The following is a 23,665-nucleotide window of genomic DNA, read 5'->3' as shown; positions in this document are numbered from 1 at the left end:
TTAGACTGCTTCAATATGTGCTTACACCGTGTGTTTTTATGAATATTATCAAGATCACCTTTTGGCTTATACATTTTTGTTTTGACGGAATAGGTATCACTTTGAAATCTTTGATGCGTCTGAGGTGGTTTTGACCTGATGAAGCAGCCGGACTGACAAGTGACCTTGGTCGCTCAGTGAAACAACGAGGTTACTGCCAGCCAGACATCCTCCGCATCAGCCTGGGGAGTCTGTCCTCCCTGTAGCTGCTTGTCTCTGTTTCTTTCTTCTCTCTCTCTCTGTGTCTGTGTCTCTCTCTCTCTCCCTCTCTCAAGATGCCCGCCTGCCCTCCCTAATTACAGATTGGACGCACCTGGGACGGGGCTTACAAAAGCCTGTGCTCTTTCTCAATTTGTGTTCTTGTGCGTTCCAGTGTCCTCCGTGAGCCGTTTCACATAATATCTAACAGCCGAAGCACAATCACAAAACAGAAGAACACGATGGCCCAATCCCAATGTCCCCCCTACGGACTGAGCCCTGAGCCCTCACAGACTTAATTGACGTCACCCTGTGTGTGCAGCTGTAGTGCCTGAGTGCGAGAAGTCATGAGGGCTCGAAATGGTATAGGAGGCATGGGACAGCACTTTGTAGCATCACGTGTTGCCTTGACAGCGTCAGACGTTACTTTCCCCCGTCAATTAATCCATTTGTAATTTACTCTTTGTTTGCGCTTTTGTCTAAACAGCATTATTAAGCTAAAATGAAGAACAATGTTGATGAATAATGTTAAATAGGCCTAGGTATATGTTTTGCAACATTGCAAAGTTTATACTGTGCTAATGGATATAGAAAATACTCTTCATTCTGCATTCTGCACTACATCATTACAATATGTAAATATGTAAAAAAAAAAAAAAGAGTGAGCTGTTTATTCTGTTTTAATGTTGCAGTGTTTTCTCTTTTAACTGTATCTTGCATGTAGTTTCACCCTTTCATTCCTGTTTCTCTCTCAAAGGTCTTGTTAATTGTTTTTTGTGATTATTTTTCCTTAATTATGTTTTTTTTTCTTTTGTATCGGGTGTATTGGCTGATATTTTCCACATACATGAATATTAACGTCACAAACGTTATGAACTGTGGGTAATTCCCTCAAGCAAAGTCCACAGAAATGCGGACTTGCTGAAAGTCTGCATAAAGGGCTCATAAAGTCCGCCAGAGAGCCCTCGCGCACTTACCGATTTCACAGTGGGACAGCCCTGAAGCCTCGCGGACTTGTCGGGAACGCGCGTCAAAGTCCGTGAGTCTGTGAGTGCGGACATATTGGGCCAGAGGAAGGATGAAAATCACGGAAGTTTTCACAAGTCTCGACTTCTTGGATTTGAAATCCATCCCTGGTTTCCCCACTGGCTTGCTCGCTTCGCTCCTGCAGGCTCTCTCTCTCTCTCTCTCTCTCTCTCTCTCTCTCTCTCCATCTCTCTCTCTCTCTCTCTCTCTCTCTCTCTCTCTCTCTCTCTCTCTCTCTCTCTCTCTCTCTCTCTCTCTCTCTCCTCTCTCCTCTCTCTCTCTCTCTCCTCTCTCTCTCTCTCTCTCTCGCCTGCTTTTTGGCTGCGTCTCCTTCCCTGGCTGTGTCTCCTTTGCCACACAAAAACACACCAGGGTTGGTTGGTGTGTGTGCGTGTGTGTGTGTGTGTGTGTCTTATATGATATGGCACTTATGGTTTATTTCTGTTCTGTGGGTAGCCTAACTGTGGAGAGACCTACAAGAGGAGCTGTGTGTGTGTTGGGGAGAGTGTTGATGCCTTTTTTTAGGGGGGGGGGGGGGGGGGGGGGTGCAATGTGGATGCCATGCACTTCACCCCTTCTTGAGACAAAAAAGCAGGTTGCATTGGGTCTTCTTGACTTTTGTTGTTTGTGTGATGTCATCAGCTTAGTCTAGATGTTGTGAATGTACAGTTGATATACTTGGGTTTTGGGGTTTTCTAAGCCTCTCAGCTGAGGAAGGGTTTTCATGCCTGAAAGTAGTTCCTATTAAATGGATTTGAATAAGGTGCCAAGCAAGTTTCATTCTTCGACATGTAAATGCACAATACAGTCAGACCTACTGATAATAAAATGCTTATTTCTTATCGGCTACAATATGTTTCCAAATTTTGAATACATAGATAAAATGTAGGAAATCAACTAAATCCCTCTAGCAACAGGTTACCACAAAAAAAAAAAAAAAAAAAAAAACATTTCATAAGGGAGAGAGGGCACTTTGGAAAATGGGCTTAACATTCACCACAGCCAGAATTATCCTTTAAGATCATACTTGGGATAAGCTGTTCTTATGCATCTTCTTATTGCCAGCACAAATATCCCTGTACACATGAAGAAACAAACCACAAGCACCAACGGTCAACAGAACAAGGTGCTTATATACTTCACTATCTCTGACTCTGCTTATGTCGGCATGTCTTTTACATATTCAGGTTTCCTATAATTGAGATATGAGCTTATGACGGTTATTGTAAACAGTATATGGCATCTGCATTTTTTTATGAATTCAGAATGTGTGTAGACATGTAAACACACGCACTGAAGCTTCACAAATCCAAATGTTGTCATTTTAGATTGATGTAAGTCAAACTCACAGCTGATCCAGGCAATGTGTACAGTTAACTTACTAGAGAGGATACCAGTCTCACTTAAGGGCTGTTATATACAATTTCAAAGTTACTGATTCTTAACACTTTTCAGCCTCTTGACAGAAATTTGTAGAAGTCAACATGGCTAACATGATGACTGACTAACAAAAATACAGAATAGATTTGGTCCACTGACAATTTAAAAATGTGGTTTGGGTGGAAATGCTCGAGTGTGTACTTCTTTTTTTTTTGTCTGCTTATCCCAGCCTCTCTGTGTGTATCTATAGTGATATCTGTCTCTGTGGCTCTGCCTCTGACCTACCTGTGCTGAGTTGTCCAGGATTTCTCTGAGCGCCGTATAGGAGACCTCAGCACCGGTCTGGCCCTTCAGCCAAGAGTCCACCGACTTCAACAGGTTCATCACCACTGGACGGCCTGGAAAGTACTGGAGACATAATATAGCAGAGCACAATGGAAATAAGTGTTAATTTAAGCAATGAGCCACAAGAGGCACAGTTATTTTAGAGCAGATAGGAGGTGTTAATATAGTTTATAAAATAATATAATTCTAGTATGAGTGGTGATTTTTGATTAGCACATTAATATTTACATTTTGCAGCCACAGGTGTGCGTTACTGTTTTTTTTTTTTTTTTACAACGGCCTGAAATGTGACTGAGTCAATCAGAACTGAGAACTGTCACAATCTGATTTATAAACAGATTTATTTATTGCTGTATTATTATGATGTGCATGTCTATTTTAACATGCACACTTCTTTTACCTGAAAAGAATCAAATCAAATCAACATTAACACCTCTACCATAATCACCATTAACACTGTCGTCAGTATCATTGTCATCATTATTGTCATCATTAACATCTTTACCTCTCACACTGTAACAAGACAGAAATTGTATGGCTAGACTATGAGTTGCTAAACTTTAAAAGATGTCATCCTTGACGATGTTGTGCACAGTGTCTCTGTGCTGTACAGAAGTTGTGTTTTCAGTATTACTCTTACAGCACTTTTAAAGAATCTTGCCAATGGCAAACGTGACAACAGCTGAGCTTAAGCCAGCTGTATCTTCCTTCATTAAGATCCATTTCCTAAGCCACTAACAACCACTTAGCCACTAGGCTTTCTCCTGCCGTTTGTTTACGTTTCTTCGAACGTGTATTGCTACCACGGTAACGGCTGTGGCTGTGAGGAAACACGACACTGTAACTAGCGGAGATAGATACACCCAGAGACAGAGGAAATCCACCTGATGTGTGTCTGAGACCGGTGATGACAGAGTCAAGGCAGACGCAGACAGGCGGGCCTTACACATACAATACTGACAATAGAAACAGCTGATGTCTTGAGTGTACTGACTGTAAGAGAGAGAACAGCGCCTTAGTAAATGTCAGCTAGATGTACTTTATATTCTTACAGTAAGCCTCTCTGTGGCACCGTTTGTCATAACGGCCCCGTTTCTCAGAACTAGATACAGCAAAGGGATAAAGCTTTTCTCCAAGACTTAAACAACAGAACAAATCCACTACTGCCATGGTAACTTTTCTTTTTTTCTTTTTACTAATCTGTTGCTCCTATTTACCACAGAGAGAGGTAATAGGTAGGTTAAGTCACAAAGGATCCCTCAACTGTTCATGAATCATGGTCATTATCATAGTCATAGCCATAGTGCATGGGGAGTATGGGTAAGCCTGGTGGTCTACATAGTTGTGGTGGGTTTGATGGGGGGAGAGAGAGAGAGAGAGAGAGAGAGAGAGAGAGAAAGAGACAGAGAGAGAGAGAGACAGAGAGAGAGAGAGAGAGAGAGAGAGCATCATCCCAGAACTGCACCTTTTTTGATTTGTGTTGCCGAGTCTTTTTAATTTGGCCCCAGCCATCTGTTCAGCTAAATACGCCTGCACACGCTGACACTGGCATGCAAACACACACACACACACACACACATTTCAGTCTGTAGCTCAGCCTTCTATTCATCACCCTCTAACAGGATCTGTGCATTACACCCTACCCACTTAACCAGACCCCTGGTGATTTGCTTAACCTCCTTGTCCCAGACTGAAGGAGTCCTGCTCTGTCCTGTGTCCCGACCCTGTGCACCAGGCCCAGGCCCGTTCCATGCCACACATTTAATCTTGCGAAAGCCTTCAAAACATTGTGTTAACGACAGCTGTGTGCCAGTGTGTAATCAGATGAATTTGAACCTTGGTTTCCTACACTTGGTTTAGCATTGGCCCACTAATCTACTATACATCCAAAGGGTTTTATCCTAAAGAGTTTAGGATGTTTTCTTTCATGGGAGTTACTTATATAACCAGCTGCCTTACATAAATAAGGATGGCTCAATCTCAAGTATATACTGGTCATTAAAAATAAATGAGAAAAAATAAATGAGAAAAGAGCACATACTCCCCCCCCCAAAAAAACACCCACACACACACTTGCGCGCACAGACGACATGACACACAATACTACAGGTGAGGTGTAAAGAGCAGACAAAGGCTCCTGATGTCTGCTGCTTGCTGCTGGGAAAGTGATATAATAGGTTTAGGTCTGGGGTCTGGACGCCAACCAGTCAGAAAAGCTCATTAAATAGCCATATGAATTTAACCAGGAGAGAAAACGCAGGTGTTCCCACTAATGGGCTTAGCTCCGCATCACCAAAGCAACACTATTCATGGGCTCGCTCACTCTCTACCGACTGAGCCTGCTGTGTTTTGGTGATCGCCTGAAAACTAAAAACCATGTTCAACCAATAATATGTATAAAGATTCATGGACTACAAGACATTAGTCAGTGTAGTCTTGCTCACCTTTATTCCTACGCTTCTTATTTAACACTGATCCCTCTTTTTTTTATCATCCCATAACCTTGATCATTGATCATCCACTATACTCTATTCATACAAATCTCCCTCTACTACTTATTTACCTCTATATCTGCTCTCTCTCTTTCTTGCTCAACCCCCCACTCCGATGTCCACCCACACCAACACACACACACACACACACACACATTTTCCCTCCTCTAACCCTGTGCCCCGCCTGCCCCCATCCCAGTTGGACTATGACAATCCCCTTCACCCCGGCAATATGTCATCCCTGATCCGATTAGTATCAGCAGCACTTGAGAAACCGCAGGCTCCTTGTGGTGAGGGTCCCAAGAGGGAGGCGTCTGTTGGCTGGAGCGGGCCAGACCAGACTGAGGACGGGGATGGGGACGGAGCAGGAGGGCAGGGGTGAAGCCCCTTGGTAATCCAACCTCAATCCACCCAGAGAGGCGTGGGAGGATGCAGCACACACGTGCCACAGAGTGGAAACCTGGCAAACAGCAGCTTCGTCTTTACAAACACACACAAGCACACACACCTCTTTTCTACTATTGCTGGAGTGAAACTACAACAGGAGGAATGGTGTGAGAACTAAAAAGAGCCAACTGCCTCAACAAATTTTTGGGAAATTGCAGATTACAATGGTGAATTAACTACTGAATAAATGGACAATTTATTATAAGTAAAAGAGGACAGTAGTTTACCACCCTGGTAACACAGCCTTATGTCAACCTAATATGTCCTGAGCCCTGGCGTGAGAAGGGTGAAGCTGAGGTTTAGACCAAAGCCCCCCTCTTAATTCCTTGTTTTATTCCCCTGGCCCTCTGTCCCCTCTGGGCTGAAGGGCTTCTTTCAAGAAAAGCAGGATAGAGGTGTAATCCTTAAAAACCTCGCTGTAATGCTCTCATGCTTCCCAAGATCCACTTTTTTAATCCTCATATACATGTAGAGGATTCATAAATCCGGCTTCAGCCTGACAAGACAGTAAATCTAGTAATATTACGACCACAAGCAAAAAATAAATAAATACATAAAAAATAACCCCCATGTTTACGTCTTTGGATGGAGATGCAAGGGAAGATAGGATGATGGGATGATGGTGAACAGCAAAGCAACAAACAATTGATAAAATTACAATCCTTAACACAGACACTGAGAACAGTGTGTAATTTTTGAGGCCAGGGTAAAATTATGAATACATAAAATAAAAAAATAAAAAATATTCATACATACACAGAACACATTTGCATGCACCAAAATGTACACACACACAGCCAAAATCACCCATGCAAACACACACTTCCCACACTAACTGTTCAGATCCGTAATAATAATGAAAAATGTGTCATGATTGAGGAATGTGTCACCAGTGTGAAACGATGACACTAACACTGTGATCAGGACACTGTGAGTCACTTTCAGTCTAATCTAATCTAATAATATGACTCACGCAGGGAGTTTAGGTACCAGATTTACCTATTGTGTTAGTAATCAAGCAGGCGGGGGGGGGGGGCTTGACAATGAGGTCATTCCTTGGACACACAAGAGTTAGTTGGAATATAGAGGAACAGGAGAGAGAAAGAGGTTAAGACTTTTCCATTAAAAATAAAAAAGCATTTCATCCCTTTACATCCAGCCCATGGAATCACTCATTTTCGTTTTTTGTTCATTAAATATATGTTTAATTTTGAATTTGGTGCTAAACTCGAAATAAGAGCGATTGACATGGACGCAGACAAGCGTTTCCTATCAGTGTTGATGCCATCCACTCACATTCCACTGATCCATCCCAAATCTCCCACCGTTTTTCCCCCCGCAGTTTCACTAAACTACTTGTCTGTCTTACACAAACTGCTCCTAACAAGCCGACAGACTGAATGGATGCGGCCTCTTTGTAGAGCGAGCACTCAGTCAAACGTCAATAAGGACTGTCACAAGTCCTGGTTAGCTGTAACAATGACTGGTTCCTCAGCTGCACAAAGCCCTGTTGAGCGGCTGCTCCGTTCTGGTGGGGGACAAGCTAAAAATACCACTGGGACCTGCCGCTATTGACTGAACAAACTGGAGCTAATGGGAGGCCACAGTGCTCTGCCCCGCACACACACATGCATGCAAACACGCACACACACACACACACACACACACACACATACACACGCTGGCTTGCTACAACGCCTCCCTAGAGAGTGAGATATAATCAGAGAGATTGGTGGCAGACTAGCGCAGTGAGACAGCCTGGTGCTGAGCCAATAGGGACAGAGCTAGCAGGTCAGCCCTCATCATCACAACATCTTTGCCTGGCTGGCACACTTCTGGCTGTGGCTGGGGACGGGGGGGGGGGGGGGGATGGATGGAGGATGGAGGGATGTGATCAGGAACAGAAAAAGGAGGAAAAAAGCAGGCGAAAGCAGGAAAACAGTTGAATATCCAAACAAACTTGAAAAATCGTGGAAAAATATGAAAAAAATCACATCCTTGGAGGGAGGCAGGATGGGTGCCTGGAAAAGAAGACATTAGAGAGAGAGAGAGAGTGGGGGAGAATTGGAAAAGAGTAGTGGAGAAATAGGAGGAGGACAGTGAGAAAACGATGGAGGGAGCCAGGAATGATGGGAGTGTGAGAGGTTAGAGGTGATTTGGTTTACCACACAGGATTGGCATTGGTCAAAAGTATTTGCAGAAATGGCAACATGAAACCAAAGGGTTGGGGGGGGGGGAGGTGAAGGAGGGATGGAGGGAGGAGAGGAGGAGTGGTTGGGGTGTCCCAGGGAGAGTTGGTAGTAATCAGGCTGTGTCTGCATAAAGCCTGTGGGTGGTGAGTGGGTGGCAGCCACGCTTCAATCCCCCTGGGAGCCAACATCAAGAGGGTCAACAATACCCAAGAGAGCCTTTTGTGTTCTGACTAGTCAATGCCATCCACTTCTGCTTTCAATAATGTGTGTGTGTGTGTGTGTGTGTGTGCGCATGTATGTTGAAAACAACAGCACATTTGACAAAACAGTTAATTAGGTAAATTAACAGAATAATCCCCTTAAAACTTAAGGATTGGTAAACATGTTATGAAGAGGGAGTCTTCCCTAACAGAGCTAAGTGCTGTAAACAACAGCTCAATGCTACAATGTGTGAACTAGTAAGTGCCATTCTGCTGTCTCACTCTCCATCTAGTGGTGACCTACGGTAACTGGTACGTATTTCTGATGGTTGGGGACATTCTGCATGAGTGACAAGCAAGGACTGTAATGAAATATGGTGATAAGACATGATACTCTGGAGGCTTAAGAGTAACTATGTCATTTACTGAATACTTTTTGTGTGTGTGTGTATTTGCAGTGTTCCCTCTATTGTAAACGTGTCTCCTTACCTTTACCAGGACAGAGATGTAGCTTTTGAGAGAAGTCAGTGCCTCTCCTTTGATGACGGGATGGGCAGCCAGCTCCACACGCAGGGAGTAGTGTAGCGTTGACTCCAGATCTGCCATATACACCCTGGACCTGGGCACACACACGCAGAAATACACACATGTAAATAAGTAAGCTGAAATCATAGCAACAAATGAGTAGTAGCTGAGCACCAGGCGCAGACAGAGAGCAGCAGTATTTATTTTGTGACGTCAATCATGCAGTCTGTCTGGTCCAGTACTAGTGTCACACCTGTTGAAGGGTCTCCAGGGCTCATCTGTGTTGTTGGTCAGGAGGTCTGAGGTGACCGGCCTCGGCTTCCCCGACCGCACCACCCCCGGCAGCCTCTGGAGGGCGTAGGAGTAGAAAGCACGAGCCTCGATTTGCCTGGGGAGAGAAGAGAAGGACACACAGGCACAGTATGATTGACCTGTAGAAAGTCAGATATCATGCATGTGCAACTGTGTGATTTTGTACAGTTCAGTGGGAACAGCATGACACTAATGTGGGTTTGAATCCCAGAAAATGCACTCATGTTTACTGTTAGGTTATATTCTTCTTTTAGCCTTTTTTTCAGTCAGCAGAATCCATAGCCATTTTTAAAACAAATTGTTGCCTGCAGTTTAATCTATGGCCTCTCAGTGTGACTGTTGAGTTTTATCTGCTTTTTTAAAAATGTTTGGTCATTTCTGACTGTTTAGTTTGTTTACTGGTAAGTTATCTTTTTCCTTTAACATTGCAAAGTGCTTTGTAACAAACTGTTTTGTGTTTAAGTCGCCATACAAATACTTGACTGACATGGCACTGTAATATGTACTGCATGAAAGCATCCAACAAAGTGTTATATTACATGGAGTGGTCAGTATGGCATCAATGAAAACAATGTAGAAATGAACACAACAACCATATAAACACAGGATCTTGCCCATGCACATATTATGCAGCCACACACACACACACACACACACACACACACACACACACAAATGCAGGAACACATCCTCTTGTGTTCAATACTGAGCAGATGGTACCAGGCTAGTGTGGGACAGCGAGAGAGAAATCTCTGATCATTTAGCCGTGTGATAACCCTGGGAATGGAACAACAGCTATTACTGTGGCCTCTCTCTCTCTCTTTCACCCTCCTCTTTGTACTCCACTAGCCCCCCACCCCCACCCCCCCCACCCCCCATCCTCCTCTCATTTGCTTTCTCAGTCCCTCTGACTATCCCCTTGCCAGGGAGAGAGAGAAGACAGAGAGAGAGAGAGGACAGAGAGAGAGAGAGAGAGAGAGCATCGTAAAACTGGAAGAGGACGGTAATAAGGAGGATGGATACTGCAGGCCCACGCTCACTCACAACAGCCTGGGACTCAATTACACCTGCGTGCCTGGTGGGAGTGTACAGATGTGAGGGGAGAGCCATTCATCCTGGGATCCCCAGGGTCGGCAGGCAGGCGTCAGGCTTGGCTGGGAGGGAATGCATTCACCTGGGACCAGCACGCATTACATGCATGACGGATGTGAGACACCCCCATACAGTCACACACACACACACACACAGACATACACACAAACATGTAGGCACGCGCCACGCACACACACACGCTCCTCTCTCCCAGGATCAATCAGACATTCAGTGATGATGGGAGGCCATCTGTCGCCGTGTGCGGCTGGGGCTTGTTTGGCAGGTGAAGCCAGAAAAGCAATGGCATTGTTTTCATGCAAGAAATTAAAAAACCTCCCCTCTGTACAGTGATGGAGATGAAGGGGGTTGGAAGGGGAGAGATGGGGGTGAATAAATAAATCAGCAATAAATCATTTCCTTTTTGCATTTGTCAACTAAAAAGAGTCCTCTTTGCATGCCAAGTTATTGAAACGGCCAAACAAAGCGGCAGAAACAGCAGATGAATTTGCAGGGTGAGGGATGATCAGCGAGGCTTTATGATAGTGAATAATGGGAGTGATTTTGATGCTCTGATCCCATTAAGAGGCCAGATGTTTAAAAGTATTCTCATGAATAGGGTTCAGATAATGAGCCCACGATAAGGCTTTTCAGCAGGAAACAAAGTTGTTGCATGTTGAACAATGGGAACCGAAGGGGAATAAACTTGGGGTTTGTGCATCTCGGATCAAGCTCAGTGGAAATTATCCTGACATGCTGGAATGCAGATTGGGATGCTGTGGAGATATATTCAAGAAACAGCTCATGTCCCCCTCTCCCCACTCAATCACACCCTCCGCTCCTATATTTTCCATAAGTACTTAGTCTGAAAATGATCCTGTCTCGATGTAAATAAAGACCTTTTCAACCCTTTCTCTCTGGCTCATTGATTTACCTTGCATGTTTCTGTTATACATCATCCTTATGGAGACACGGGAATATTTGTTAAATCTACATCAGGACCCTTTCTCTCCTTACTATTGGTTGCTTGTAATGTCAAAAAGAAAGAGGAACGTCCGCACACTGTAGCTCCCTTTAGTTCTTTTTAATTAAAACTGCTCTTCTTCAGACATGAGACACTTGTCTGAAGAAGAGCAGTAGCTCAAAACGTCACATGTGGGATGTTTAATTAAAAAGAACTAAAGCAAGAAAGAAAGAGGAAGGTCCGCACACTGTAGCTCCCACAGTGTGCGGACCTTCCTCTTTCTTTCTTTCATGCTGTCTTACATTGGTCCAGCACCTGCCTTGAAGGTTTTTTGGATGTGGGCGACTACTCCACAGTATTTGCTTATAATGTCAGAAATTTAAGCTTATTCTACTGTTGCAATGGTGCTAAGCGCTCATTGCTGTGGTGTTTCTGCACTGCACTTCCCAGAAATCACCTGTCAATCAAACAGTGTGTCTAGTACTATGACGTCTTCTTCCTGGGATTTTCTGTTGATGAAGTTTGAGTTTCTGTAGGTGGCGCTCTTTCCTCTGTCTATTCAGCCATGGTGGCTATCGCTGCTCATGCTAACTACCCAGTTCTTCTTCTTCTAGTTCTAATTCTAATTCTAATTCTAATCACACCGCTGTTGCTGCTGCCGGAAATATGAAATGCATCACTTCCTGTGCAACCGGTGGACTTTTCCTGGAAAACCCCAGTAGTTAGAACAGCAAATGCAAAAGCTTTCATGAACTGGGCATATGTTGAATCCCTATTGTGTTACATCGGCGATAGAGAGTAGCAAAAAAGACATTTACTTAAATGAAAATATCCTGGATTATTACTATAAATGCCTAAAATATAAAACCAAAAAAAAACTATTTAAAAGTGATGAAAACTGTTGAATCTCCTCTTTGTCGGCTTAAATATGAACGGAGGGTCATATATACTGTAACATGGGAAAAGAGCATGCTGTCAAGATGATTATGATTACTGATCACACAGCAGTGTGTTTTTCAGTGGATGTTGGTCTCCACACAGCCACTCACACTTTGAGCCTGGTGAAGTTGCCTCCAGGATAGTAGAGGTAGCAGGACGGGAACTCAGTCACTCCCAGTTTGGCTACCAGACCTTCCTCAGTGCTTTGGACTCTCCGGACTGCAACGTTCTCATGCTGCAACAGGTCCAGGGTCACCTGGCACACGCAGAGCACACACACACAGAAAAGAGTGAGAAAAATCATGTTTAGTCACATTTTTAATCATATTTCAATGCATTAATTTTGTCGTAGGTCAGTGCTGTCCAATCGTGAGCCATCAAGGACCAAGAGTTTTTAATTTCAACTGTAGAACAAAACTCAGGACGAGAGGTGCAGGTTTATACAATCTGCAGGTTGGGAGCCAAGAAGTTTTATAGTGCTGAATATTCATGATTATGTTAATACAGATAGAATGTAATAAAGCTATTAGTCAAAAAGTATAAGGTCATATGAAAAAGACTGAACAACCAATGATAATTATAGTTCTAGCACTTTAAGGAGATGTGTAATAAGAGGTGACCACCTTCTTCTAGAAGACAACAAGTTATTATTTTGTCAAGTCCACTGGGTCAATGTTATCTGTGAGATTTGGCCATTTGCACATTCCAGAAACACACAAGATGTTACTTTAGAGTTCTTATAATCTTATAATGGTGGAGCAGATTCGGTTTTCCTGAGTTTTTGGCACTTAAGGTGTAAATATGGATCAAAGATTACATTTTAAGTGAGCATATAGGAATGTTGCTTAGTATAAGTACTTTTCCATTTCTTCATCAGCACAATCAAACACTACACCAGCTGATTTCACTAACTAGTTCCCTCTTTCTGGTTAAAGTTAATGAGTGAAGTTGGCTGCTGTAGAGTTTGGTTGGAATGAAAACTTCATCCTCTTGGCCCTTGATGGTACATAGTTGGACTTGACTGATGTACGGCAGGTGCTACGCAAAATAGATCAGTTATATTATTCACTATTTTTGAAGAAATAATGTCCTGGAGAAGAATGCAACGAACAGGTTGGGTTGTTGGAAACTCGCTCTCACCTCTCGGCCGATGTAGGATTTAGAGTCCTCGAAGATCAGGGCCAGGTGTTCAACACTGTTGGTCTCAAAGAAGATGTCGATCTCTGCTTGGCTGGGGAGAGAGCAGCAGACAAACGCGTCAGGCTGGAGTCCCAGACACGAGTCCAGCTAAGCCTTGGAGAGACTCTCTATTGAACATCACTACTAAATCTGCTACGAGGGATTAGATATTGACAGCACAGATCACAGAGAAGAAATAAAACACAGGTGCAATATTTTATAGACATATTTCATTCCTGTGGAGAGCACTCCAAAGAACCAAAAAAGGTTTTATTCAATTTGTATAGTCATATTTGTAAGTTAAAAACTACACCCAACACCCTATAGACTCCCTTAGGGCATCACAAAAGGCTTATCAATAAAGGCTTTTAAGTGATTTTTGAATTGCCTTGAATCTCTCTTTCTTCCACATTACTACTAAGGGACCCAGCCTCATATCTTACTGGCAACTGAACAGAACAGTTGCAATTAAGAATTTCTGGCATGAAGCAAGTGGTCAGGAGGTGCAAATGAACCAACATCAGCAAGTTATTTCCATTATAAAAAGAGGAAGGAAAACTCATAATAACTTATTCTGAGAATAGTGATGGTGATTTCACTCAGGTACTCACTCAGCTTTCACCACAGCGAAAAGGAGAAGTAAACATGATTGCTGATCTGGAGAATACATTGTATTTCCTGCTTCCTTTTCCTGCATCAACATCATAATAAACCAATGTACTGTATGTACTGTATGTATGTGTCTGAATACATGCATGTGAGCAGGCTGCCCTAGAAGTTAGTCAGACCGTTCTGTCACTGAAAGATCACAGGTTCGATTCCTGCAGCAGCTCATGATAAGATGAAACTTTAATGATGGGAAAAGTGGGGCATCGTAGCAGCAAAAGCAACAGAATACAGCAGTGGGAAAAATAAATATATAATATAAACATAAAAATAGGATATAAACAATTGCAGGGTTATATCAACATATGCAGCCGACAGCTCAGCACACGTTAAGTAAACTGTATGGGTGGGAAAGCGTATGGACTTCTTACATGTATGGATTTACTTACAGTCGCTACTTACAATATCCAATTGCTTGTTTAAATATGGATTACTAACTATGAAATATGGGCTATATACATGTAAATATGAGTATGTATATAACATTATAAAAATCTAAAAAGAGATATGTATACAGTATATGAAAATATAAGGATACAAATATAGGAATATAAAAGAAATATCTATACCAGTGTGAAATAGTGGAATAATTTTGAAAGTATCAGAATATGTGCACTCTGTAACAATAAGAGGTACAGCATATGGGAAACTGAAGAAAGCAGAATTTACAGCAATATAGATGATGTGCAAATGTGAATTACATTTACATTAACAGAAGGCCATACATATGTACAGAAAGTGTCATGGCGTGCATTATAGGCAATGTACAAAAACGCATTTAAATTATTGAGGTAGCATAGGTACAGAGAAAGTGCCACGTGTGCCGAATTGTGCGTGGAGAATGTACAGAAATGTGTCCAGATCGGAAAAAAACCAAACAAACACAAAATAAGTGCAACAGTGTAATGTGTTGATCAACGGCCAAGTGTTCTGTTGTGTCCTTGAACCTTTACCTTCACTATTATCACTACAATGAAAACAAGTCTGTGTTTGTGTGTGTGTGTGTGTGTGTGTGTCAGCAGGGCTCACCTGGTTGGCTCCAGCGGGGGGCAGGCTGGAGGCCAGGGCTCCTCATGGGTTTCCATCTTGTCTATGATCCTCTGACGGAGACCTCGAACCTCACGGGGGAAACCTGGGGGTCAAAGGTCATCGAGAGAACATCATACACTGGTGTTGGTGTAAGTAATCTCAATAATATAAACATATGATTGCCAGCACAGCTATACATACAATTCCCACAATAACCTCAATAACCTGCAATATTACACCAAGTGCCTTTTGTTTAGCAGCTCATTGTCATGTCTGTGGCATTCTGAGTGTCTCATATTGCACTGGATGTTGACTGTTTATGAATGAAGTCAGTTGAGGTGTAATTTATATTCTGAGTGTAAATATGGTGCACAGTTACTTTCTAGAGCTGACTGCAGACAAACTGGATTAACAAAGCTGTGAGACAGTTGTAAAATATCAGTCTGACAGGTAGAGCTGGGTGAAATGGTTGAAATCAATATCACAATAATCATACTGTTTTTCTTTCCGATATCGATATATATATATATATATCACGATATGGCTCACATATGCAAAATCACATGTTAAATAATCAAACTAATGTTCATTCCATTGAACCGAATAGAAATGTTAGGTGTGACTGTCAAACAAAACTGAAATTTTCAAATAATATTCCTTAAAATGTTTCATACCTCATTTTGTCTGAGTTTTTAAATAAAATTTGCTTGTTAGCATCAATTTAGACAGCATAATTGTGTATCACGATATCCCAAATCACCATATCATGACGATATGATTACACTGAAACACAATTAACAATAATATTGAATTATCGCCCAGCCTTACTGACAGGTGAGAGATGTAGGTAAGTGCAACTGCATCACCATGAGTTTCTGAATGAGCTGCACATTGACACTGGACTGAGCAGCATGCATGTTCCTGCTCTGACATGCTTGTTGAGGTTGCACATGCTCTCTAAAGCCAAATGAGGTGGAGTCCGTAAGTACACAAACCTAAGACCTCTTTATTGTCATTGGCCTTAATTGCTTCAACATGTATAGCAGTACCTTTAATATCCTGTCCAGTGGAATCACCCTTGGAATAAGCATTGAAGAACTGTGAAGTGAGAGAGATAGAGAGAGAGAGAGAGAGAGAGAGAGAGAGAGAGAGAGAGAGAGAGGAAGGTTTGGAGGAGGAAGGAAGGAAGCAGAGAGAGGGAGAAGCAAGATCAGATCTGACTGCCTTCACATAACTATGAAAGAAGCAAAGCGATGTTGTGTAACGCTAGGTGGGGGGACAGCCTTCCTCTCTGCCCCCCCTGACCCCTAAATCCTTCTGAGTTAAAATCAGTCACAGATGTTAAAGCCCCACAGTGAATTCACACAGAAGGAGCTCTTTCATTGGGCTTTCACAGGATGACAGAGGGGGGAGAAAGGACCGGGAGCAGAGGCTTTAACACAGTCTAATGCTGACTAATCAGATATGCCTGCAAATACAAATGCAGAACTTTAAAGCAGAGGCTTTTCTGCAGTGTGACTGCTGATCATGCAGAAGTTAACTCTACTGGGAATAGACGCCTGCATCTATCTTACCCAATCTACATTCTACTCTCATCTGTCATCACGTTCCCATAAAGAGAACAGTTTAGTTCAAAATGAGATATCCACCATTTGAAAAAAGCGAAGCCTACTCTTACACAATGATAGCACAAAATCATACTGAATTATGATACTTTTTTAAAGGAAAGTCCTTAGTTGACTTAGTAGTAGTAAGGCTTTTACAAAGTGGATCCTATATATTTTAGAGATATTGAATGAAAAACTTCAGGTATTTTTTTCCCCTCAAAACTGATATATAGCATTTTAAATACATATATAGCATTTCAGGCACACAGCTTGGACTGACGTTTATAGACAGACAGTTTTTACATCGCATAATTTGCAATGTAAATACACACCCTGGTAAAACAAATATTTTAAAAAGTATATGCAAATATGTCTGTAGTTCCAACACTTAAACAGAAAGTGCAACATTTATTGACACACATGCATGTGTTGAAAAAGGAAGGGGCTCAAAGGCACTCTTCAAGCAAAAATGTGAAATGCCGTTATTTCATGGCTCGTTCAAAAGAACATACAGGAGTAGCAGGGGACTGAATGGGAGTAACACTCTGGGAATGAGATGCAGTTTGGTGTGTTACTCCCTGATCAAGGCCACAGAATGGCATGGAGTTGTTCTGAATATGTTCTTTTGAACGAGCCATGACATAATGGCTTTTTAACTTTTTGCTCCAAGCGTGCCTATAAGGTTTCCTCTTCTTTGAATTACATATGCTAGTGTTCTTGAATTGGTGACGACAGCTGTGGCTTTCTCAGTCAACTTTATTCATACGGCCCTTCATAACAAGGATGTCTCAAAGGAAAACAAGCCTACCGAGATCTAACTAATCAACAATCAATCACAAAACAAAATTATATAATACAGTATGCAGCAAAATAAAACACAAGGAAGCAAAACAAAGCACAAGACACAAAAAAGGATGTTGGAGAGACATAACAATCCTAACTTAACCTACCTAGCCTTGCCTAACCAGCACCACCAACCCTAGACCATCATTAAATACAAGGAAAAACTCCCAAGAAAACCTTATGAGGAGAAAGAATGGAAGAAACCTTGGGCGGGCCGAGTCAAAACAATAAAATGCACAATGACAATGAAATAAGAAACCAAATAAGTCATGTGGAACGACATAAGAATAATGATCCATGCAATAACACACTGACTTCAGACCTGCTCCATTGCTTTCCTGTCTCTATAGAGCAACAATAGACACAGTGGAGCCCCTTTATCTCACTAGCCTTTGGACATTGTTAAGTGAACACACACACACACACACATACAACAGCCATCAAACACACCATGTGGTCCTAGGCAAATGACGAGCCATTATAGCAGTGCATGTATGACTGTCTACCTTTATACTCGGGTATCCCCTGATGCCGAAGCCTGTGCAGACCTTCCTGTTCTCCTCCACAGCACAGTCGATGGCTGCCAGGTCCACAGCAGGCTTCCACTCTGAAGAATAGACAGGAAAAAGCCTCAGTAAATATTTAGTGTGTACGGTCTACTGCATGCCTTCCATTGTCCATTTGCACTGAATGAGGTCTTGTTGCCCCTGTACCATGTGTGCCAGTGAATAGTTATTTTAATATAGATGTTGTTGATATGTCCTTACACCAGTGTTATAAAGAAGAAATCCTGTTTCCCTACTTTTTTTTTGTCAGGGACTGCATCCTTATTTTTCATGGTTTGAAACCTTGACCATAGTAGAGTCCACATTGATTAGCATTTCTATCAAAGTGCCAGTAATGAGGGTTAATTTATGAAAGAAGGTAACAAACAAGTGGTTACATCTACAGTCACTGATCAAGACAGACATGGGAGTGGAGAGATGCACAGTAACGTTATAACCTAGTTTGAAGGTTTACATGTATCTAAACGATCCATCAATTGACATTTCATCAATAGGTTCATTCCAGATAATAGACATTCAGGGTTTGTGTTGATGCAACTATTCTTATCTCCTACTTTCAGTTTGTTCACTCTTACAGCTCCAAGGCAAGGCATTTGATAGCATGCCAAGAGATCAGTTGACATTGTTTCATCTCTCTCTCTCTCTCTCTCTCTCTCTCTCTCTCTCTCTCTCTCTCTGTGTGTGTGTGTGTGTGTGTGTGTGTGTGTGTGTGTGTGTGAGAGAGAGAGAGAGAGAGAGAGAGAGAGTGAGAGAGAGAATGCAGGACTGAAATACCCCATGACTGTGTTAGGCCTTCTGCCAAAATGAGAAACTTTGCCCGGGACTATCATCCTAATTACATTTATTCTCATTGCTCTGTAATATTTCTTCTGGCTCTCTGGCGATGGAAGCAACATTCCCTTACAGGATGTGATGGTGAGGTTTGGTACTGAGCAGGATGAAAGCAAATAAATTAGATCACATGCTCCAATAAACAGATAGACACTACAGACTGGTTGTTCCTGCTGACAAAAAGCACAGTGACATGGGAGACATGCAGAATAATATTACAGCCTATAGGGACAACTTTGCAGGTCTACATATATGTAAACGACATTAGTCTTAAAATGTTTTACTGAGAAGCTTCTTGATGCTTTGTCATATTTGCATAAAAAACATGCACACAGAATGGCAGTGGTGCAAAACTGAAATTGATACAAAAAAAAACAGAAGTATGATCACTTTATGGATCACCACAAACCATCAAAACTAATTGAATTCCCATGGTAAACTTTAACTGTAAGCTACAGAAGTCGTTGCACAGTCCGTACCAACCTTTAATATCTCTTGCAAGGCTTTTGTAAACAGGAGAAAAGGCAATACAGTGGCCGCACCATGACGCGTAAAACTCCACTACTATTGCGGCTGTGGAGTTGATCAAGACGGAGTCCACATTTTCCGGGGTTAACACCAGGATCTGATCAGAAGCGGTGTACAGTCCGGCCTCGGCGGGGGAAGGAAAAAGGAGACAAAGGCACAACAACACCGCAGATGTTTCCAGCTTTCTTAGATGTGTCTGTATATTCCCAGTAAACCGAGACGTGGCACGGCTGCAGCGCCGCGCCATCTTCGCCTTTCTGCTGCTGACAGTCAGTCTGGACGCACCAAGTTTCAACCTCTCTATCAGAAAAGTTCAAGCAACTTTTCTCTCTCCCTCTCTCTCTATCTCTGAGCAGGCTTCATTAGTTCTCCCCCTAGCGGGCTACTAGTCCCCCGAAAACAGCACTGCTCATACCCAAGTAAGTCCCATTCCACAATTAACCGTTTCTCCCTTTAAACCTGCTCTGAAATGTCTGTCACCTTTAACTTGTACTTGTGGTATGTCGGCGCTTTAAAATGACACCGCCTCTATAGTCTAAAGAAAAAATATCACCTTAAATAACTATTGCTAGTCTCCAGGCTCAAATTACTAATAAAGGTTGCTGAGTTTACTCTTGCATAACGATGGGAAAATATTGACTTAATGTGACCTGACAGCAATTTAACACTTTCTTACAACCACACCCAAACACATCATGCTGCTGCTGCTGAGGGAAAGGGAACCAACTAAGAAACCTCAACATCTGATCACATACATAATAATTACTACTACTTACTTACTATATTAGGTCTACATTAAACCCAAACACATTTTACATTAAACCCAAACACAAGAAACAACATTCTGTTAGATTTGGAAATAATGAAAGCTTTATTTACAATTTCAAAGTTCATTTTAGTTAACAAATATATACTATGTACATATTTGCAAAGTGAACAGTGTTTATTTTACAACAATCGTTCAGGTTACAGTGAGCAGTGAGTCAGATTGGACAGATAGGAGACCATTGTAATATATTTACACCCGTAAAAGAATTGTACAAGTCTTCAAGTGCACTTGGCGCACACTCACAGCATTATTATAAATATTCCTAAACATTTCAAAAGGGAATTCTAGTCTAACTGGGTTAATTTGATTATCAAATCATTTGTGCCTCTTTTTATGTCTTTGTTGGGGTCAAACTACACAATCTTTTAAGGTTTAAGGTGAAGCTGCTCCATCTCCCTCTTTACTGAAGTTAAACATCTGTGAAGAAAACTGACCTCAGACCAGCGGATAGGAGCAACTCCACTCTACATCAAAACAGCTTCAAGCTTCGTTAAGATTTTACTTAATCTAATCTTATTCACAAACTACAGCAAAAGTCTAAGCTCTTTGGTCCATACATATAAAACAATGTATATGACCAAATACTGCATAGTTACAAATGGGAATTTAACTTCCTCCCACATACAATCAACTCAAGAAGACAATCCTAGAGGGTTTGCAATAAAGCCTTGTGGAAAATGTTTCTTAGGTACTATTCATGTCACCATTACAGTTAAATATGCCTACGGACCAGACATAGAGTCATACAGCATGGAGAGATTGGTATCAAAAGGTACATTTACAGACAGGTTTTTACATTATATAGTTTACAGTTTAAACATACACCTTAGTCACTATTAAAACAAACACCAGTGGGAGGAAAAGTACTCCAAGTCTTTCGTTCCCACCAGTTTAAGGTCACTTTTGCTATAAACAGACAGTACAGATTAACAAGCGTTGTCACACATGCTAAAATGAGTTTGTACACACACAGTATTCTTCTTGGATCAAAGTAGTGAAGACAGCCAGGACCAAAATAAGCCCTTGGACATTGACTGTTGACTGTTCCAGCTGCTCAGCCATATCAATTTTATGACTCAAACCGACTCAAACCGAGCCATTGTGTACGTGTGGAATGGAGTGAGCACGAGCTAGTTCCTGATACAGTTCATCAATAACATGACTCAACTGTGTCTACACACACAAAGGCAGGGATGACGTGGATAGGGAGCAGGTAACATTTACAGTGAGTCAGTGGCTCTACAACTACCAGCATTGCAAACATTTCCTCAGGCTAAGTAGAGGAAAAGGAAAATGAGGGGGTTAAAAAAATGGAACCTCCCTCAACTTAAACTACATAGAGACAGATCAATAAGGCAGAAACTGAAGTAGTTGTAAACCAGTTAGAGGGAAGAGTTGTCCTTAAAGCATCAATTACAAAATGGTAGTATACATCAGTTGAAAAAGAGACATTCAAAGAAAATAGGTCCAAAGGAGGTTGAGACATCAACAAAGTTTGTTATAAACCTACTACTAAACTTAAAGAGGCACTTAAACTGAATGTTGTGAAGGACTAACTCTGCATTCTGGCTGCGAGCAATCACATCGCCATGCTACATTCTGATGGCCGATTTCAACTAGCTGGATCGCTAGCTGCAAGTGTTGCAGCGACAGGCGGAACACGTATAGCGACGCTACTACGCGATTGGCTGTTTAAGGACGATGTCGCCCAAAAGTTCAGCTACAGCAACCTTTACCACGGCAACAAATGAAGAAACAAGACGACCATGGGCCGATAGTTCACAGGTCGTGGAAAATAAACGGACCTCAGGTGTCTGGTTTCTTGACTTTCTGACGGTGTGTATGTACAGTACGTAAGGCTCGAATCCAGCATGTCAGTACTGTTCTATTATGTGATTCTATAACTAATAAGTAGAGCCTACTGTCATCATGTTGATGAACAACTGGACAGTTGTGGGCACAAAAAAGGAAGTCGTAGAGGACAGTTTCAATTAATTACTAATACTGCAATATTTAAATATTAAATAAAAATAGATTCTTTGCATGTTCTTTTCTGGTTTCAATAACATTCCTTGAAGCTCCTATACAATGTATTGTCATGTCCACATTCACATTTCTGTTTGTGCTTTTACAATTTCATTAGTTTTGCTTTACAAAGTGTTAAAATGATCTATGTTTTCTATATGTTGACAAGATAACTTACAATTTCAAATGTTCTTTCTCCTCTAATCAAACATTTTCCGAACAATAAATATTACAATTTAGGCAAAATGTTTCATACAATAATATCTGATTTCAATAATGCTCCCATATACTTTTATCTGCTCTTCCATTGCCATTTTTGAGTCCATATATAGCTCCTTAAAGATCCAATACAAAATATAACAACATTTGTTCCAAGTGGACATTATAATACAGTCCACTATGAAGCAATCAACTTAGCAGCATTGGTGGACTTTAAATGCTAACAAGTGGCACAGTCCATTCTATCAAAAAGTCTACTCATTCTCCAACTGGCAATTCTGAAGAAACCAGTTCAGGAGGCGAGACTTGTAACGAGACAATATTAAGGTTTAAGAAGGCTGGATCGATCAAGAGGTGTTGTGTGTGTCAGACAGATTACACAGTCACTATACATCTGCTATTAGCTGAAGCAAATTCAGCAAATTCAACAATGACCACATCACAGAAAATTTTAAATTAGGAGCCGTTTAGCTGAGAGGTAATGGTTGGGACTGAAGGCATCTGAAGGTTGCTGTTGGCACATCAGCTACTGGAAGACCAAGCGGCGGTAGGTTGGCTGGAGGTCACTGGGATGAGGAAAGACTGGGATCGAGCTAGAGGTTGTAGGTTAAAATCCAGGCTGAAAAGCTCTCAGGAGGAGAGGGCGGCACTTTTGGCCCTCTTGTCATAGATTAGTGTCAGAACGTTTGCGGTGTCCTTCAGCAACGCGTCAAAGATGCTGTCCGCCAGCTGCATCTTGACGAACAGCTCATCCTCGTCGTAGTTGACCCACTGAGCCTCCTCTTCATGGAGCTCCTGAACCTGAACAAACAGGGTCGATTAGCACAGTGACTCACACAACACGCTCTTTTAATGAAAGACAAACCAAAGCTTGAATAAACAAAAACTATGACAACAAATGAACAGAACTGCTTTTAATTGAGAAAACTAAGCTTACAAGTCCAAGAAAGGGCACCATTTATTGTAAACTCTGTTCTCTTTAAAGTCAAGTCAAACAAAGTCTGTTGATTTCTGCTCTTACCAGTATATGATCCACTCTGTCCCGTTTCTTCCTGCCAAATTTGAGCATCTTCTGCCAGTCAGTCTTCTGGTTCTGATCTTTTGTCAGACCATATAGTTTCAGTACTTCTGCTGTGATGAACTCCTGTTAAACAATGTAAAAAACATACATCCTCAAATCACTTCATTACAATCA

At 41.8% G+C, this 23,665-nt stretch overlaps 2 protein-coding genes across 5 annotated transcripts in view; both read right to left on the bottom strand.

Moving 5' to 3' along the window:
• Positions 1–19,644, bottom strand: part of qsox1 (quiescin Q6 sulfhydryl oxidase 1) — a 30,331-nt gene extending 10,687 nt beyond the window's left edge. Inside the window, exons 1-9 of the mRNA XM_071921773.2 lie at positions 19,353–19,644; positions 17,979–18,079; positions 16,072–16,120; positions 15,023–15,125; positions 13,289–13,379; positions 12,259–12,404; positions 9,098–9,232; positions 8,809–8,938; positions 2,929–3,051 (exon numbers count right to left, since the gene is read on the bottom strand). Of these exons, the coding sequence (XP_071777874.2) occupies positions 2,929–3,051; positions 8,809–8,938; positions 9,098–9,232; positions 12,259–12,404; positions 13,289–13,379; positions 15,023–15,125; positions 16,072–16,120; positions 17,979–18,079; positions 19,353–19,644 (1,170 nt within the window). The remainder of the gene's footprint in view (positions 1–2,928; positions 3,052–8,808; positions 8,939–9,097; positions 9,233–12,258; positions 12,405–13,288; positions 13,380–15,022; positions 15,126–16,071; positions 16,121–17,978; positions 18,080–19,352) is intronic.
• A 1,341-nt stretch (positions 19,645–20,985) lies between these two features.
• Positions 20,986–23,665, bottom strand: part of cep350 (centrosomal protein 350) — a 37,056-nt gene continuing 34,376 nt past the window's right edge. For all 4 annotated transcript variants that reach the window (XM_078285564.1, XM_078285566.1, XM_078285565.1 and 1 more), the window contains 2 exons: positions 23,492–23,614; positions 20,986–23,271 (listed from right to left, as the gene is read on the bottom strand). In XM_078285564.1, the coding sequence (XP_078141690.1) occupies positions 23,101–23,271; positions 23,492–23,614 (294 nt within the window). In that variant the 3' untranslated portion in view covers positions 20,986–23,100. The remainder of the gene's footprint in view (positions 23,272–23,491; positions 23,615–23,665) is intronic.

Source organism: Centroberyx gerrardi, chromosome 9, assembly GCF_048128805.1.
Source record: "Centroberyx gerrardi isolate f3 chromosome 9, fCenGer3.hap1.cur.20231027, whole genome shotgun sequence".
NCBI classification, from domain to species: Eukaryota; Metazoa; Chordata; class Actinopteri; order Beryciformes; family Berycidae; genus Centroberyx; species Centroberyx gerrardi.
The sequence above is the reverse complement of the archived record's forward strand: the minus strand, read 5'-3'. Positions and strand labels throughout refer to the sequence as shown.